At 36.2% G+C, this 19,825-nt stretch overlaps 1 protein-coding gene across 2 annotated transcripts in view; it reads right to left on the reverse strand.

Moving 5' to 3' along the window:
* bdg (sodium-dependent transporter bedraggled) overlaps positions 1 to 19,825 on the reverse strand; it is a 270,270-nt gene that overhangs the window by 105,188 nt on the left and 145,257 nt on the right. For both annotated transcript variants that reach the window (XM_072520797.1, XM_072520796.1), the window contains 3 exons: positions 17,174 to 17,784; positions 16,220 to 16,464; positions 9,825 to 10,463 (listed from right to left, as the gene is read on the reverse strand). In XM_072520797.1, the coding sequence (XP_072376898.1) occupies positions 9,825 to 10,463; positions 16,220 to 16,464; positions 17,174 to 17,755 (1,466 nt within the window). In that variant the 5' untranslated portion in view covers positions 17,756 to 17,784. The remainder of the gene's footprint in view (positions 1 to 9,824; positions 10,464 to 16,219; positions 16,465 to 17,173; positions 17,785 to 19,825) is intronic.

Below are 19,825 nucleotides of genomic sequence, written 5' to 3' on the forward strand. Positions count from 1 at the left end.
TGGAATATTATGCGATAGTTTCCCACTAATTTTCCCCATCCTATGCCGTGAATAAATCAGTTTTAGATTTATTCACCTGCCTTTGAGGACGAATTCTCTTCTTTGTGACAAGAGGGTGCCCTGGGTTATTATAAATAATGGCGTGGAATGCTTATTCTGGTATACGCTCGGTCCCTATCTACGTCACCACATTATTGGCTCAAGTGTTACCCGAATTCTACCGTAAAGCCGGCATCTCACACAACGTGGAAAGGTGCTATTCGCTGGTTCACGTCGGCAAAGATAAATAGAAAATATATAATAGTGAAAAGAAAACACGATTGGCACCACATGTTAGTGTGAAATTATTAAATATTTACTTTTTGATAACTACCCCAATGGAGCGTATCTCTCGAGATCCAGGGTTTGGCTTATTTTTCTTTATTAGTATTGCCAGTAAATATTTTAGTAAGTTGGGTAATTTATACAATGATACAAATTCCAGCACAACGTAGATCTAGCTTAGTCGTTAGACCACTACATAGTAAAATTACCACGACACTGACCGTACCGGTCCCTACTCGCGTTGAAAGGGTTGAATGGTACGTGCTAGGAATCAGCTTCCAACTTCCAGTGAACCGTGTTGACTTAACGACAAAAAAAAACGTAAAAACGGTATTGCACGCTGCGTTGGTTCCCGTCTTGAGATTTTGTCTTTTTCTAGTATCTATTTCGTATTTCCCTTTGCCGATGAAGAACGCAGCTCCACGTTTTGTCATATCCCGACTTAAGAAGCTACAGATTGGGATTTTCCAATCATTGACATGAAGTTCCCCCATACTAGTACTTTAGAAATACTAGTATAAAGCCCTAAAATTATTCGGCAACATCGTGATAGTATGGCAAAGAATGCTTATTAGACGAATACGTAGGAGAACCGAAATATCTGATAATCAGTTTAAATTTTTCCAAGGCAGATCAGCAACATGTTATTTTCGTTTAAAGATAGTACGAGTAATAGTACAGACGTTCATATAATAAATAATAATATACGCTTTGTACGTTTTTTTAGTTCTTCAAAACATTACACTATGACTAGAGTTGATGTGAGTTTGGGTAAACTACTTGCAAAAAATCCAACGTAATATATGGTGAATTATTTCCCGTTAACAAAAATAACCACATGCAAAGGATTTTTAACACGCATTGGTTGGCTCGACAGCTTGTGTAAGTGAAAAAAAGATGAAAAGTGGAACGGAAACACAGAAGACTGCGTCTGTAAATCTATTTTACACAATATGATTAAACCACTCAAGGATGGTGTATTTATGAATGTTATCGTCACAGTGCAAAGTATAATAACCTTTGAGCAATTTGATAAACGCCTGCTTTCCAGTTTGCGACAAGTTAACGGTAGGTCAGTGCTTAAACACGTTAATAAAATTAGACGAACGGTTAAATATAATGTATGTCTCAATTGTAATGCACTGTATAATAAGAAAATAATTAATATCCACGAATAAACCAAAGTACTAATAATCTAACACTAACAGTCTGAGACATTTTAAACTTCTTTGAAAGCCCTCCGATCAATGCAGTACACTGCTCGTACTGCAGCGAATCGACTTATTGTACAACTTCCATTAACTATTTTATCTTCTGAATGAAGAACTACCTATTTCTGGCTCCTCGTCTGGGTCATTTCTTTTGGGGGTATCCATTTTATTCACACAAGTCGGGACGAAACACTATCAAGCACGTTAGTGCGTCTTTACCGTGCCAGGGCTATAATCCTCCAGAGTCCGCCAGCTCTCTGGGGACTGCTTAGGCCACAGTTTTCTCCCTGTACTATGCATCTTATTGGCACGCTGGCGTTACACCATATGGTGTCAGTCGTGGTGCGAATTGAACATGGTCAAAGTGAAAATATTGAAACGTCAAAATAAACTTATTATAAAGTTAAATTGTGGTTTATTCTTAGTAAAAACGGTAAATTTTATCAACATGTCATCATTATCAACGGTAAATTTCAGAACAATACTAGATGTTGGCTAGTATCTCCCCAGGACGCTGATGTAGTCGTTGTTTTGAGTAGGGTTTAGCATGTTCCCTTAAAGTAAAATCTTTCTGGTTCCGCCTCAAAATTGCTAAAAGTTTGATATTTTTTGTACTTCAATATTTAATTTCATTTCCTCTTTGACAAATGGTTCATCCGTTGTAACCTTTCCTCTCATAAGTATATAATCATGTTTTTTTATTATTTCATCTATGGTGGTATTGATATAAGTGGGCTCAATCAGTCTCCCTGGAGGATGCCCGGGTCTGGTATTAGTATCTGGTGTCGAAACTGAAAGCGAGTTTACACCAGAAAAAAGTCATCCTTGCATCATTCTTAGGCATCGAGAGTTCTTTTTACAATATCATGTCTATAAGTAATACAGCATGTGCATTATTTAAATACTTCAATGCAGAATAATATCCATGGAGACGGGTCAATTGACTATAAGCTTGATTCAACCAGTGATATACCCCCAAGAAGGATTACTATCACCATCATTATGCACTTATGGTTTATGACTTAACTCACGTGTGTAGCATTTGCAAATCCCCTCGTATATATTTAAAACACCAAAGAATTTTGTTAGTGTATTTCATTTCCCATTCGTACGTATTAAGACACCGAGTTGTTTATTATTTCATAGATGTGTATTTCCTTTTTATCTTTTTGATTGAAACCGCTTTGAGATATTTTGCGCGTTAGAAATATTCCAGTTTATACGTTTTGTTTATACCAAGATTGTGCGAATGAATTTAAAAGACAATTGCTCACTCTCGCTGAGGCGTGGTCAAGAGCGGTGGGCTCCAGCGTTTAGTCCAAATTATACGTCGAATTTGAAAGTTTTCTGTTTTGTTCTTTTTCATGGAAAATGTGTAGCAGTTTAATCAGTTTATTGGTTCCAGTTTTGTAAAAATGTGCCGATGATTTGTTTCTACCTCACCTATGTTTGTCCCCGGCTGATCAACGTTCCAGACCATAGATGTAGTCCTTTTTGTTCGTGTGTAGTAGAATTTCCAGTATAATCCGAGTTGTTTAGTGCATTTTGGTGAAATCAGGTAACTTTTTCTGTGATTAAATTTCAAAGTAAAGACAGGCATTTTTCTAATAATAATAATTGCTTTCATTATTTAAAAATATGTTATTTTATTTGCAATAATTTTTTATTTGTTACAGTTTATAGCCCAGTAACATTTGTAAGTTTTGTAGCTACAGAGTTTGTAAATGAATAGGACATATGTAAGTTTTTTCTTCTTTATTATTTTGGTATAAATCTCTGTAACTATTAATATAGTATATTTTTTGTGCCATCTGTATTTTTGTAACTGTTTGTGGTGACACAACAATAAATGTTTGATTTATTTCTCTAAACCCTTTTTTTATTTATTTAAAAAAAAGTTTATAACATCTTTTTTGATTTTCATTTAAAAAGATATGTTTTGTATTTCTAATAATTATTTCAATAGTTACAACTAGTTGTTATAATCGTTATAATTCGGCACCTCGAAGCGGCGTCCATTTCAAATAGCTAGAGGTCTTTCTTGTTGTTTTTATTAACCCTTTTGTCTAGGAGATTCATGTAAGTATCCATTTGTTTTATTTTTTTGTAGTTACCCCAATCCAACCCCCTTGCCATTCACTTATCCACGACCCAGCTCTCCAAACAAACCCTGAGTGCCGTTCGCACAGTTTCGTTTATTTTGCTTGCTCTATCTCCACCCCCAGTAGTTTCTGTCCCAAGTTTCCGAACTCCCTATAATTATACCCTATGTGGTAGGCAAAATATATGCGTTACACGTGTTCTAAAGTAAAGGGAATTGGCGATTCCAAGACCCTGCATTACCTAGAAATATGATGTCTGAAAGAGAATCTATAAGTCAATTATTACAAAATCAAACTGGTAGCCTTCACAAATCGACAAAAGCTCGACGGATTGGGTAAATTGAGTTGGTTTGAGAAGAAACCAGTTAAAAATAAGTTTAAGTATATTGGGAGAATCTTAGATTAACTTAACATCAAGAATTCATATTAATAATATCACTAACACTCATAAAGCCTGAAGATTAAAGACAAAGATTATCTGCTGGTTGTACAAAGCGGTGATACGATCAATGGTTACGTATGGGTTTGTAATGTGGTAAAAAAGGGCATAGTCCTGTGTATTCTCGAGATAAGCACTAAATAATATAACAAGAGCCATAAATACTGCAGAATTTATATAATGTATTGAATAGCTATAGAAGTATTACTGCGACCTTTCTTAAGGAATCCTATTGTTTAAATAAAAACAGACATGGTGAAACTTATTTGTACTGAAGAGGTTATATCTTCGAGGGAACAGAACATTCCTCACACCAATGGAGTTTTAATATGGTTCACAAAAGAATTAAAAAAAATTGTTTAAGGCACCCTATCAGAGGTATTTGGAGAGACAACAAAATTTAAAAAATGGCAGCCTTGATCAATATATTACAGGTTCCAGGCAGAAGTGTTTGCACCAATTGTAAGCGAAGTGTGGCTACAGAGAAAAAAATTAATATTAATACTGATATCTACAAGGCTACATTAGCAATAAAAAACCCACTTACCAAAGTCAAACTAGAAAGTAATTGCAAGGATTTGCATTGCACACAACAAGCTTACCCACAAGCACAAGCAAAATCCACAAGCCATTTTGGTCAATTTTAATAGAACGGCAAGGTGTAGTACAATAGTTTTACGACCAAGCATCAGAGATTTCACTGAGATTTCCTGAGAAATGAAATTTCTCAATTTCATCAAAATTGATATTAAAGAAAATTGAGAAAATCTACACGATTTAGAAAAAAAAACAAGCTCATTGAATCATTTGTTTATAAGTGCCAGAGATTTAAATAAAGCTACTTTTAAAATTTTAAAAACAACATTGCTGACAGATGAAAAAAATACTGTTCAAGCAAAAAAATGGCTTGATAAATGGTTTTAGAACTATGCTTCATTGGAAAAAACAGTTACGAGGTGGTATGCTAATTTTATTGGCTGTCGTAGACACAAATGATACTGAACGCCCGGTGTATGTGCTTGGTTTAATGGGCTTCTCGTAAACCAGTTTGCCAAATTGGTCGTCCAAATTCAACAGTTGTTTGACAATACATCACGAAGGTCCACATATGGTTTTGGTCCGTTGAAAATTGAAGTTAAAATATCAGAGGAGTTGTAGATGTCAAGAGACAATGTACTCGTATATAGCTTGCTTAAATAACAACGTATCGACGATTTAAAGCATTTTTTATAACTGTTTAGAGTAATAAAGAGGAGATTTTGCATCGATATATGACAATAGTTGAAATAAATTGGCAGTACGGTGAAAGTAGCATGACGGAAGCAGTCAAAAGCAATCAAAGACGTAAGTATCTCCTGGCATGGTTTTGGCTTCCATATTTTAGGTATTTTGTTCATCAATCACCTTCCATTAATCTGGCAATAAAAGAACCATTAATATAGACATATTATATAGAAGAAGAAGAAGAAGAAGAAAGAAGAAATAATGAAGAAGAAGAAGAATGAAGAAAGAAAATTCTGTTACTAAAACAACGTATCGTGTCACAAATCGATCACAACGATAACAAAAGCCAAAGAATTCCACTTCGTATTGCTTTCACATCCACTTTATTCTTCATCTAGGGCCATCAGCTTGTCCTGCGTGTTTGCAACCTTGCAAAAGAATGATCTAGGAAAATTCTGGATCAACGGAAACCAACGGACAAAGGTAAATCGTTCAAAAAACCAATAAACTCTTAGAAAAGCATTATTGTAATTAAACAGAATAATATAGATATGCGTAATATCCTAGAAAGAAATTACAGAACTGAATAAAGATTAAAACACCAAAATATCATGAAACTTCTTTTATTGATAAAGGTTTTTGGATAACATTCTAGATAGTGATACTGGCTCAGATTGATAATTATATACAACGTATTATTTTATCAACAATATACTTTCCAGTTTTAAATTCAGAATAGAGAAACAATATAATAAACAAATTTTTTTCTAAATCAAGCGTAATGCATCCATTCACACTACTTCACTAATAGTACCGCGAAGCAAATGTTCTCCATGTGTTGTTATCACCCTCTTAGCGCTACGACCTTGCCGAATTTCACAGCCTTTGTATTTCCGGATGGACTTAAACAACAATACCAAAAAAAATCCGATTTAATTTAATTTTACGCTGATATAATTAGCGTGTTTGATTCTTAATCTTTGTGTCTGACAATGACACAATAAACACAGCCAGTAGACATTATTTACCTAATGATATTTGAACACGATGAAGAACCTTGGAGCGTATTCATTAGCAGACGATGATTGCGTCGTGTGTCTTCCTGCAATTTTCAATATTTCACAGTGTGTGTACATTATTGCATTTACTGCCAATTTGCAAGTAATTTTGTAACTATTTATGGCGATAATAATTATCAAGTGATTTAAAATTTTGAAAAAAATTTCGATACAGTGACATATACATCCTCAGTGCATGCTCGGTGGGTTTTAGTTTCTTTTACAATTCGTCTCCTCTTCTCTTCGCCACACCTCTCTTATGTTCAATCACTTGATTTAACTATTATTTCAGCAAACGTCTGCTCATTTGATTAATTTCTAACTTCTTAATACGAGGACACATAAAATAAATTTTTAGAATATTACTGTTGATATTCATTGTATCTTGTGGGATGGGATTTCCATAAATTGACTTCCAAAGAATCTATTTCAATAAACCACAAACTTATTTTTATATACTAACATTCCAATTGGAATAGCCTTACAATGTATCCAACAAGAATGGAACAACATCAAAGAATTTACTTCTCTTTTTTTAAGAATTATATAGGATATATATCTATTAAGAAGATATAAAAGTGTGTCTGAGTTCATTCTACGACAAGTTAGGTCTACTGAAACGACAAAAATTAACATTGAAAAATGAAAAATTTCATTTTAATTCGAAAACAATAACGTCAAGAAAAGCTGGGAAAAACTCAAAAATAACATACTTAACGCATAATCACTTGGAGAGAAGAAAGTAACCAAAACTAACACATCAAAAAAGAAAACCCTATGGTTTAGAGAGGAAGTGAAGACAAAATGTGAAGAAAAGATGAAAGCCTTGTCACAATATAAAAACAACAAACACAAAAGGCATACAACCACTATAAACGAATCAGAAATGAAACGATTCAGTCAGACAAATGAAGAGGAAACACTAGCAGAGCTTCTCAAAACAGATGGAACATGGCTTTTACGGAACAGAAAAAGAAATATGGAGAATGATCAGATGACAAACAAAAAAGATGAGCGAACTAATAAAAACGAAACACATTCAGAAGGAAACATGGGCAGACTAATTTCGATCCCTAACTGCTAAAGGTAACAATAATGAACCACCAACACCAGAAGTGACGACAAACGAAGAAATAAATATTGAGGAGGAAGATGTAAAGGATTAAGGAAATTAAACAATAGAAAATCCCCAGGAGAGGACAGAACACCGAATAAACTCAAGTACGAAGGACCAGAACTGACCAAACAACTATTAAAACCATCCAAAAAATAATAAAACAAAGCAGAATACCATAATAATGTAGATCAAGTATCATTAACACCTCTCTTCAAAAAGAGAGACAAATCGGACCCGGAAAATTACAGAGAAACTAATTTATTAAACACAACACTTAAACGAACAACCAAAGTGCTAACAAATAAACTGAATGGAATTATAACATTAGCAGAAGAACAAGGTTTTAGGTCGAGAAGATCATGCACCGACGCTATATTTATAGTGAGGCAAGTACAAGAGAAATCAGAATACAACAAACCGGTATATCTGTTTCGTGGACCTTAAGAAGACATTTGACTGGGTCAAATTAAAGCACGTACAGATCAGATAAAGGACGTACAATAAAAGAGCTAGAAGTACTAATATACGACGTAGATGCAAGGTGGAGAACATCAAGGACTGGGTAAGACATAAAAGAGTAGAATGGAACGATCATATAAGCCGAATGACAACACATAGATTCGTAAAAACAGCAAGTGAGGTTCCCCAATAGGAAGACGATAAGTAGGAAGATTACGAAAACGATGGAACGACAACAGACAGTCATGTCTGCATAAAAAGAAGAAGAAGAAATAAAAAATGTCATGGAGGATAACACAGCAGCAAGGAACGACTTTAATTACAGACAAGTCAAAAAAACCTCGTTTTTTTGTAGGCTGCATATCAATACCTATGAATTATGAAGCCAATAAAAAAGAATTAATGACAGCAAAACTTTTTAAAAAATGCCTGATTAATACAGATAAGCAAAAGGTAATTTCAAATAGAAAAAACCTTCTGGTCTTCACCAACTGCACAGTACACGGGTACATTCAACCATTGAATGTTGTTAGAAAAATGATAGCTGATAAAGAGGAAAACACCGTTTTTCTTATCAACGATCTTCAAGAAATGGGAATGGTGGACAAAGCTTGGCAAAATATGTCATTCCTTGCACTAAAAAACTGCTTTTGACCTGTGGTTTTCCTTTAAAATCTAAAGAGATCATTGAAGGTGAAGACAATAAAACGCCTGATGAATGGAATAAACACATATCTGGATCAAACATTACTTTTGAAGACTTCATTACTTGCGATGATGAATTAGTCAGAGTAGGGACGTAACAGACGAAGAATTATTGATATCAGTAACGGTATTGAAAGTGATGAAGAAGATAATTTTGACGACGAGCTACAACTACCATCTACGAGCGTATGGATCAACGAAGAAAGAAACGCTATAATGACTGTACGATAATTTATATAACAAAGTAGCAACATAAAAGATAATGTATTCTCTCTATTTAACATTGAAAATCAAATTTATTTAGGAACTGAAAACTGTTTAAAAAAAAATCACAAACTTTTTCAGTTTGTTAATTTTTATGTAACATGTATGTATTTTATGTAACCATAACTTCTGGCGCATTCGAGTAAAAAAAATAGGAACTAAACTCACACCCCCCATCGCCACTTACTAAACCCTTGGTAAATTAAAAATTCTATAACTTAAAGTATTTTATGTTTTTCTTGGTTTTTAACTTACCGAGATTCCACTGTATTTTTAATGGCGTCCTACTTTTTATCCAAAATTATACTGAAAACGGAATTAGAAGTACTCTAGTTAAAGCAAGATTTAAAGTAAAAGGTTTGTGATATTGACTACTTATTTTTTCTTTTAGTGAATAAACTTCACGAAATAATTATTATCCAAGCTATAAATTTATCAAAAGATTTTTACTCCAATGAGCACAGCAGAATCAAAACTATTTTTCGAGTTTTAATCACATAAAAACTTTTAGAAACGTGCGAGATGACCGTCCGACTGATCTAGTTATGTTGTCAATAAACAGAAACTTGATCCATAATGAGATAAATAATAAATAGTTACGATAAAGAGATTATGGACAAAATTATGCCTCTAAAAAGTCGTAGAGCCGATTTTGTGTTTAAAAAATACTTGTTTTATTATATAAACGCAAGACGACAAGTACAACCCTCTACAAATTAAGCGTCTTTCGGTTCCGGAAACAATCATATCATAATAGATAATAATTAATCAATTCAAATAACACGAGTCGCCACTGGACGGAATACTTAAATCTGATTTTATAGATGCAAGGGTTGGATATTACATACATTAATGTGATCTTTATAAAGATATGTATAAAACACTAAGTTTGTTTTTAAATTTAATTAATATATGACTCACCTTCTAGGACTAGTAGTTTGAGTTTCAGGTTCCTGAGGCGTATGTGTAGTCACCACTGGAGTACTTGGAGAAGTCGAGTCGATGGTAGATGGCAAACTGGTCTCACTAGAGGACACACTTCTCGGTCGCCTGGACCTGGAAGACGCCGAACTACTACGCGCCCGTCCGCTTGGCTCATGAGACACCGCACTATGTTCAGATTCGCGCGATCTAGACCTCGAAGGCCTGGCAGAACTTTGCACAACGCTAGCAGGAATTCTCGACGGTGCACTAACGGGCCGCCCGGATGTATGTACCGTGACGTCTTCTACTGGAGCAACAGCGTCGGACAGTTCCCCACCTGGGGCAACGTCGCCGTTTGGTAGTGGCAGGTGTCGCAATCTGCGCATCGAACTACGCAACCACGTGCTCTTGTTAGCGTCTTCTTTGGGTTCTTCGTCCATGGTGGGTGCCGAAGAACTGCTCGGGGCTACCGTAATGTGGGGCGCCTCCAAGACGACGGTTCCGGTACAGCAGTCTGCTGCCGCGTGTGCGCGCCGCTCTAGTGTGATGTCTCTAGCGACGTCCTGCACCCAACTCCAGTCGATGTCTTCGTCCGAGTCGGCAGCTGGACGGGGCTTCCGGCTTTTCGGGGAACACCTGGGGAAGGACGTGTCGTGATATTAAACACGTGTTGTATGAAAAGAATGACAATAGTAATACAATCAGTGTCGGACTACAATAAAATTATAAAAGGGGTTATGGCATATTTTAAATTTATTTATCTCTCAAATTTGTTGATCTTCTCGTATAATCTAGCGTCTATAATAGTTTTTAATATGTTACTAATAATTATGCAGTATATTTTATAGCCTGGCAATACCAGTATTTAGTGTAAAATTATGGGAAACGAACTCAATAAACTAAGGTAAACTGCTAAAATTTCTGGTTTTATTCAATTAGAAAACAAAGTGAGTCTGATTTTAAATCTGAAAATTTACTTTGTGGTCTTCTGGTCTCTACAGAAGGGATGGATGAACAATTTTCCTTGTAAACCAAAGGTCTTCTTGAACTCAACAAAGTCTGAAAAATTTCTTTCGTCCTGTAAAATTAATTATCTTTTTTTTGTATTGCATCGGTTCGTAAATTCAGTCGTATTTTGTAATAATTCCTTTTATCGCGCCTTTAAGGTATGTCATTAGTTGAACATAAATAATCACGCTGAAACGTCTCTACTCTACTCTACTAAAGAAAGCAGAAATCTTATTAATGCATTATTTCGATTTTGATGATCGGCACAGCTGTCTGAGAAAAGACGAAAATGCTTTATTGAGCCAGGTATAATGTAGTTAATGCTAATGTAGTCCTTAATAAATGAATGACCTTTTCTGGCTATTACTTCATAGTAGGTATAATAGTTACCTAGGTTTGTTGACATATTCTGCACTTCGAAGGCATTGTTGGCGCAAGTAGAAGGGTCTTTTGAATAGGTATATTCGGCAACTTAGGATTTTGCATTTAGCTAAAAGAGTAATACGGCAAATACTGATACTCTACAAAAATCATACGAACAAGCTGAATTTTGCCGAGGATGTCAATTTTAGGAGTCGAACAATAGATGCACAAAAGTTTACCAGTTGTATCCCCGGCTTAACCCTAACGTGGTAAACTTTGTTGCTTCTTTTTTGGGGTCCCAAAATTGATATTCTCAGAAAAATTTAGCTTATTCGTACAATTTTTAGAGGCAAATCTCTGACGACTGGACTATGAAGCCCATTTTGTACAACTTTTTTTATACAACGTACTAAGAGACTATTAACGAAAACGGAATATGGAGATCCAGGTATAACCATGAACTCTACCAACTGTTCAAAGAGACACCGATCTCAGAATTCGTTAAACTTCAGAGACTTCGCTGGGCTGGTCATGTAGTAAGAATGGAGACAGAAAGATTGCCAAAAAGAGCCCTTGATAGTAAAATGCAGGGCGCAAGACCAAAAGGAAGGCCACGGAAAAGATGGGAGGATGAAGTGGCAGCGGACGCGCAAAATTTGCTAGACGTGAGAACTTGGAGAAGATCGGCGCGGGATCGACAAGGTTGGAGGAGGCCAAGGCCCGATTTGGGTTTTAGCGCCATTGGAGAGAGAGAGAGAGACTAAGAGACTACGCCCCAAATCGCGGTCTCTCCCTTTCACTCAAAATACTTATCCCAGCGTTTTTGCAATAGTTTTGACACTTGGGTCGTATTTTTGACTTTTAACTGTTCGGGTACACGTAGATTAGGCAAAGCAAAGTGCTGCTAAAATATTTTCAAGTAAAACTTGTATTAGATCAACTTATCTGGAAATGTTGTACGAAATAAATCCTTAATTGTACGTTCAGTTTATCATCTTTGGATAAGTAAAATTTGTCTTTCCCTATATAGTGTGCCATTTTAGCAAGAAAACTGTTAATACGAGGTAAAATCTGGTCTATACTCTTTTCTTGACCGAAAATTTTGTTTCCTCATTTATCTATTTTTTTCTTCAATAAGAAGGTTGGAGATTATTCCTAGGCGTTCATTGGAAATACCATGCATATTGATAAAGGCTTGTTTGTTGACATGAATTTGTCCGGTATAAATTGTGGCATAATAGTTAAAATTTATAGTTCTGAGATTATGGTCGTTATAATAATAGCCGATAGTTTACAAGACCTGGAAAGACTCATAAGTAAAATAGTAATGTGTAGTAGGGAGTACGGACTCTCGCTCAATATCAAAAAGACGAAGTTTATGAAAATTTGTAAAAACAACCATAATACTAACGAAATCTTGACAGTAGAAGGCCAGCAGATCGAAAGAGTAAAAAAGTACACTTACCTAGGAACACTTCTAACAGAAAATAATGACTACACTGCAGAAATCAAAGTCAGAATCGAAAAAGCACGTTCTAATTTTATAAAAATGAAAAAGGTCCTATGTGGCAAAGATTTAACATTAGCTCTTAAAGTACGCCTAACAAAATGTTACGTATACAGTGTACTATACTATGGAGTGGAATCATGGACGTTAAATCTAGACACAATGAGACGACTTAACGCCTTTGAAATGTGGACCTATAGAAGAATTATGAGGGTTTCCTGGGTAGATAGAGTTACGAATAATGAAGTACTGAGAAGAATAGGTAAAGAGAAGGAAGTTGAACTTACAATTAAAGAAAGAAAGCTACAGTATCTCGGACATGTGATGCGGGGCGAGAAGTATGGCATCCTGCGACTCATAATGCAAGGAAAGATAGATGGCAGAAGAAGCATCGGAAGAAGACGAATTTCATATCTCAAGAACCTGAGAGAATGGTTTGGATGTAGCTCAAAACAACTTTTTAGAGCTACTGCCTCAAAAATTAAAATAGCTATGATGATTGCCAACCTCCGTAGCGGAGATGGTACCTGAAGAAGAAGAAGAGATTATGGTCTATCTTTCTTTGGTGATTTTACTCTGTCTTTGGAGAGCATGTCTCTGAATTTGTCTAATATTTCAGTCCTACTTCTCCTACGCATTTTCTAACGCATTTCAAACGGCATATTAATGAAAAGTATGTAATTTGTATTATTTTATTTTGGAAAATACAAAATCTGTACCACTTATTTGTAATCATCTTGTCTTCGCTGACGAACCATGTTATCCTTGAAGGATACACAGCTCGTCTGGTTGACCTTAAGATTTCTTAATACTTTCTGCTTTAGTTTCATCACTTGCAGAACTCATTGCTCAAGTTAAAACAAAACCTCATCTCGAACTTGTACAAAACTAACGGATACCAATTCTGTGCAGAAACAATACAAGTCTTGACATGACTTTGTGGTTTCAGAATGGGACACCTATTAGAACGCGCAGCTGATTATTAGCGGAGGATGTAACTCGTTTGTATGCTGTGGGGAATGATTCGTTTAAATAAAGAAATGGTACGTCTCAGAAAATCTCAATTTCTGTAACTTCCGTTTTCCGTAAAAAACTAACTTGTATTGCTTCTGAAACGACCGATTGAGTTTGGAAACTGTTGGATAAATTTTTACCAATATTTTACCTCTTTTGTTACCTGAACTGGCAGTTAACTCATGGTTATCAAATAAACCTACCATTAAAGACAATAAGCCAAAGGCCCGTATTGGTGTAGGTAAGTGAAAACTGGACAATAACGAAAAAAAAAAACAGCAGCAGAATTAAAATTTCGGAAATGAGTTCAATATCTCAACTACGCAAAAAAATATTAGAAATATAGAGAAAACCTTAAAGAATTTAGATAGAATATCACTCGAAAGGCACCTACAATTTGAAAACGAAACATTCGACTGAAATGAAGTATTTTGATTTTAGCTTGTAGATTATATTTCATACTGAACAACAAAAGACACAACAACAATACACCGTGGTTCAGAAGAGAAATAAAAGAGAAATGTAAAGAGAAACGAGAGACCTACACGAAGTACAAAACATAAAATACTCCAAAATCCCTAGACACCTATAAAAGAATACGAAATGAAACAGAGCAGTTGGTAAGTAGAACAAAAAATGAACACTGGGAGCAGTTTACAAAAGGATGGAAAGCGACTTCAACGGTACACACAAACAAATATGGAGATTCATAAGAAAACAACGGAAAGAAATGGTACAATTGAAGGAATACAATAAAATACCAGCAAACGAATGGGAAAGATACCTGACCGAACTGCTTAAAGGAAAGGAAAATAATAATCAACACAATAATGTACCTGAATTAAGATACGAAATAGAAGTCAGTTTTCAGGAAGTAGAGATAGCCATAAATTCACTCAAAAATAGAAAGTCCCCAGGACCAGACGGAATAACCAACGAGCTTCTAAAAAGCGAAGGAGAAAGTATAACCCTTGAGATGACAAAACTTGTACAAAAAATAATATTGCTCTGCAAGATACCAGACGCATGGAGAAACAGCATAATGATACCAATGTTCAAGAACGGAGATAAAGAAGACCCCAACAATTATAGAGGTATAAATCTACTGAAATCTACCACAAAAGTCCTAACCAACAAAATCAATAAACTAACAATTTCATCAGATAAACAACAAGGATTCAGATCCGAAAGATCCTGCGTAGACTCCGTATTTGTACTAAGACAAATTACAGAAAAGGCCATCGAGTACAATAAACCAGCATATCTATGTTTTATAGACCTGACAAAAGCTTTCGATCGCATCCAAGTCGAAGACGTTTTACACCTACCGTATAAAAGAAACATACCAATCAATATTATACAAACCATCGAAAACATCTACTTCCATAATCGAATACAGGCAAAGATAAATGAAAAACTAACAGTGTATACCAGTACAAAGCGGAGCCAGACAGGGTGACTCGTTAAGCCCACTTTTCTTTAATATAATAATGGACGAAATAATACAAGCAGTACGTAAAGGTTGTGGTTAGAGAATGGGGAACAAAGAAATACAAATTTTATGCAGACGACGCTGCATTAATCGCCGAGACAGAAGACGAGCTCCAAAGATTAACACATATCTTCAATTCAACAGCCAAGAAAAACAATATGATAATATCAGCAGAAAAAACCAAATGTATGACAACATCTAAATACCCACTACGATGTAAAATCGAAATTGATGGGAAAATAATAAAACAGGAAGCAAGGTTTAGATATCTGGGAATAGATATAAGTAGTTACGAAGATGTTGAAGAAGAAGTACGACAACAAAGCTTAAAAGCAAGTAAAGCGGCGGGATCTTTTATTAACACAATCTGAAAAAACAAACACCTAAGACAAGACACAAAAACAAGAATCTATAAAGCAGCAATTAGACCTATATTAACATACACGGCGGAGATAAGACCTGACACATACAAAACGAGACGACTACTAGAAACAACAAGGATGAAAATACTCTGTTGTAGGAAAAAAGTCTGTTGGATAGGGAGAGAAGCGAAAACATAAGAAAAGCATGCAATATAGAAGACATAAATGGATGGGTGACAAAACGGAAACAGGAGTAAAACGAACACACTAGTAGAATGACAGAGGATAGGATAGTACGAATAGCACGAGATAAATCCCCAAATGGACGAAGATGTATTGGCAGACCAAGAAAAAGATGGTGCGATAATTTAAATAATTTAGGAGGCTAATATTGAAGAAGAAACAGGCTTTAAAGCCTACATACAAGAAGGAAGAAGAAGAAGATTATATTTAGTCTTTCTATTATTTTGATATACCGTCGATATTGAAAAACCGAGCCTTAGATTAAAATTCTTCCCCACAAATTTATCATACAGGTATCTTATATTATGTATTAAATCATGTATACACAAACAGTTCCGACACTGATAATCCAATTCTGCAATTATTTAATTACAAATAAAAATAGTTCAAGCATATCGCTCACCTGGACGCTACAGCACCATCCATTGCTTCTGGTAACGATGGCCGTTTCCTGCGGACGACTGCCACGGTATTGCGAGCCGGGTGATTCCTGCTTTTTGCTTCGCTGACTGCACCACAGGCCGATAATGGCCGGCGTTCCCTCTCATTTGGTTCCGTTTCAACATATGCCTTATTTACGCACCCGGAAGCCAGGTATTTCCTATAGTTTTCCTCGATTTGACGCAGTTTGCACCTCAATTCTTCGTCCTGAAACCGATACAATCACGCTAGAGATTTAGGAAAGTATTAAAAAGATGTATTAAAAAATTAAAAAATAGTAGTAAAGCTGAAAATTTCATGCAGTCGTTAAGAATAAAATCTGACAGCAAATGTTTGATTTATAAACAGAAGATAAGTGAATGATAATTTATGCAAAGTCCAGTCTATTTATGTCCAGTTTTCAGATTTGAGATCATCCGGAGCAGTGTTATTATTTTGTTTGAGTGCTCTATCTAGCTCCCATGGGTAAAATGGGCGCTCTAGGTATATATTATCTCTGGAAACAGTAAATATATCGTTTGAAGTGGCTTTCAGTACAAAATTTGATTAAATTTTGTATAAAAATCTAAATTTGAAATATGATAGTGTCTGTTCCAGTTGTTTCTTTTTTTTTCTTTAGAGTTTTCTTCACCCACTCTTTAATATTATATTAAAGTTATTTACTGTAAGGTTGTGTTTATAGTTGGTATAGGATGGTTTTCTGTGTTTTGCAGTTTGGAGCAGCATACAAAATAAATTTCATCATAAGGTTTTGTAAAAATTTTCCAGCTAAATTATTTATATTTACTGATAAAACACCCGGTGTATTGGTAATCCTTACCTTATCAGTCAAGTTTTTAGAAAAAGTATGTATAAAGCAGCTACATGCTTTTTGCTGTTTACCAACCACTAGAAATCAATTATTCCTTATATTTACCTTGCTCTCCTCATTGTCTTCCGATGGAATTTCTGTCTCAAGGCAATCAGTGGCTATTGAACCCTCGGCGCTCTGTTGTTCATCGGTACAATTCGAAGATACGCATTCGTCCTCGCTGGAGCTTCCCTCCAATGTCTTCAGATAGTTATCTAAATCCTCCAAACACTCTTCAATATCCTGTTGCACCTGCACAGAACTAGCGTCACTGCTGTCGTCATCCTGGAAAGTTGCATCGAGAACTTCGTCCAAGTTCTTCAATACATTCAAGGCTTCAATGTTGTCGCAGACTTCGATGAACTCCTCATTGTCGTCCAGTCCATCGACTTCATCATAATCATCGTCTATGTCTATTAAAATATCTTCTACGTCAACGCTAGGCCTTCTTGAAGATATCTTCGGCGTGGATAGTTGACTGGCCGTTTGTAATTTTTCTTCTAAAACGGGTAGTTCTGTATCTAGAAGATTTTCTGATGCTTCTGAGCATTCTTCTGAAGTAGAGATGGGTAAGGCTCTCGGTAGAACTGGTGATCCAACATGTAAGTCGATTAGATCACCTTCATTTGTGCTTGTTTCTGTAGACATTGTAGCATCGTAGGGTTTCAAGTCATCACCTGAAAAAAAAATGAAATTTAATTATATGTTTCTTTATATTTGCTCTTCGAAAGCACAAATAAGATAAGAATATGCTCACGGATAAATCTAATTCAAAACTTAAAATGTAATAACGTATGCTACTAGCAGATCTTTTTTTATTTATTTACGAATAAAGACACAAAAGATATAACCTAAATAATGTTCAAACCGGACATGGAATTCGGCCCGTGGTCAAAATTTTTGGACATATCTTCATACTAGAAATGCCAGGTGCCGAGATATTGATATATGAGTAATTCGGCACCTGAGAAACAACATTCCGTAGTGCGCATATGATAAGGCCATGATTGGCAGGCGAGTAAAACCACAATTTATGGCTCGTCGGTAAATCTCGCTAGTGTATCATTGTTATACCGCGGTTTTAAATACCGATTACTAGCAGCTCGTTACGTTTGTCATATTTTTTACTTGGCTAGTCATGTAAAACCGAGTTTTTCATGCACTGTAAATAGCTCTGCAGATATTAAAGATCCCTGTGTGGGGACGGGCCGCTCTAGAAGAATATTCTAAAAGTTTTCTCCTAATTGTCGTAAAAGTCGACTAAACGGAGAGGCAGTCGTTCTCTTGTCCGGTCGCGGACGCTAATTCTTGTGAGGAGAACGCGACGGGGCAGGAGAAGGAATGCTAAGGAGGGCGAGCGGACGTGACCCAAACACATTTCTGACCATCTACCTATCTTAAGTTCATCGCCCTTTGATGACTTGGAGCCTTGACATTCCACTTTGCTTCAATCTGTTTTGCATGGAATTGGACTTTATCTATCTTCCTATCGTCCTCCGTTGGACAAACACTTGTTCTTCTCAAAGGCTTTTGGCCTTTTCGCTATACATGACTCAGGGAGGGGGCTGAGTTCTTATTTTACACTAACACTAGGCGTCAACCAGTGTTACCGCCTCCGACAACAGGGGGCGGCGTTGCCTTGTATCCGTTTCATAAAACGATGCCACCGCTTAGAAGGAGTAATCCTCGATAAAAATCCGCAATCACACGGTGTCAGGCGATACGTGCCTAAGAAGTGAATGGCCTAGCGTCAGACAACAACAAACGGAGCCCTCGGGGAACTGGCAAACCTTCGCTGTAATTCAAGCCTTAGCGTGGGTAAGTACCTACTGCCTCGCTGGACAGTATAATACGTCCTTACTCGTGGGAACTATCTGGACAAGTACTTAATCACAGCAGAAAAAACAAAACAAAACGAAGGACAATTGACCAAATTGGAACAAATTATGAATGCTATGATATGATGTTTATCAGCGGTAAAGGGAACAAAAGGAAAGTCCTCAGCGAAGAGGAAAACAGGAAGGAGAAGATTATGATCTCCAGAAGAAGGGGATTTGTTGAAAGATCTTCGGTCAGGGGTAGGGAACTGACCAAGAAGGACCTTGCAAAGGAGCTCCTCCCTTGAAGAGAAAAGACCTAGGGAGGAGGAGGAGAGCTCTAACATAACGGCCATGGTAAGGGCAGTGGAGAAACTTACCAGCATTACACAAATAGTTTAATGAAAGTAATGTCCGACCATAGAAACATGAAGGTCGAGATTAAAAATAAAATAAAAATAACTTGAGAGAATCACCGAAGACATAGGGGTCACTTTCAGATAAGTCGCCCTCAGCAGCATTGAATTACGAAAAAGAGTAGTGAAGAAAACCGGTGAAGAGGTCACGAAGGAGACAGCAAGCGTGTTCACACAGGTGGACTTTGAGGAGTTCTTGCCCGAAAAACTTGGGGTAAGAAAGATGGAAATGATCACAAAGGTCTTGAGCAGGGGAAAGAGGCTTTGAAAAAATAAAGGACATTACAGAAGTCGAATGCGAACAAGATGACTATACAGTCACCAAACCGGGAAAAGGGGATTAAGCTTCAGGCAACTTAGTTGTGGTCATGGAATGTTCGGTGAGGAGGAAAGGTTCTACGACCTGATACGGAAGAAACCGGAACTGAGAGTATGTACAGGAGGTACATATAGACCAGGACAAGTTGAGTTCCTTCAACTTAATA

Source organism: Diabrotica undecimpunctata, chromosome 1 (assembly GCF_040954645.1).
Source record: "Diabrotica undecimpunctata isolate CICGRU chromosome 1, icDiaUnde3, whole genome shotgun sequence".
NCBI classification, from domain to species: Eukaryota; Metazoa; Arthropoda; class Insecta; order Coleoptera; family Chrysomelidae; genus Diabrotica; species Diabrotica undecimpunctata.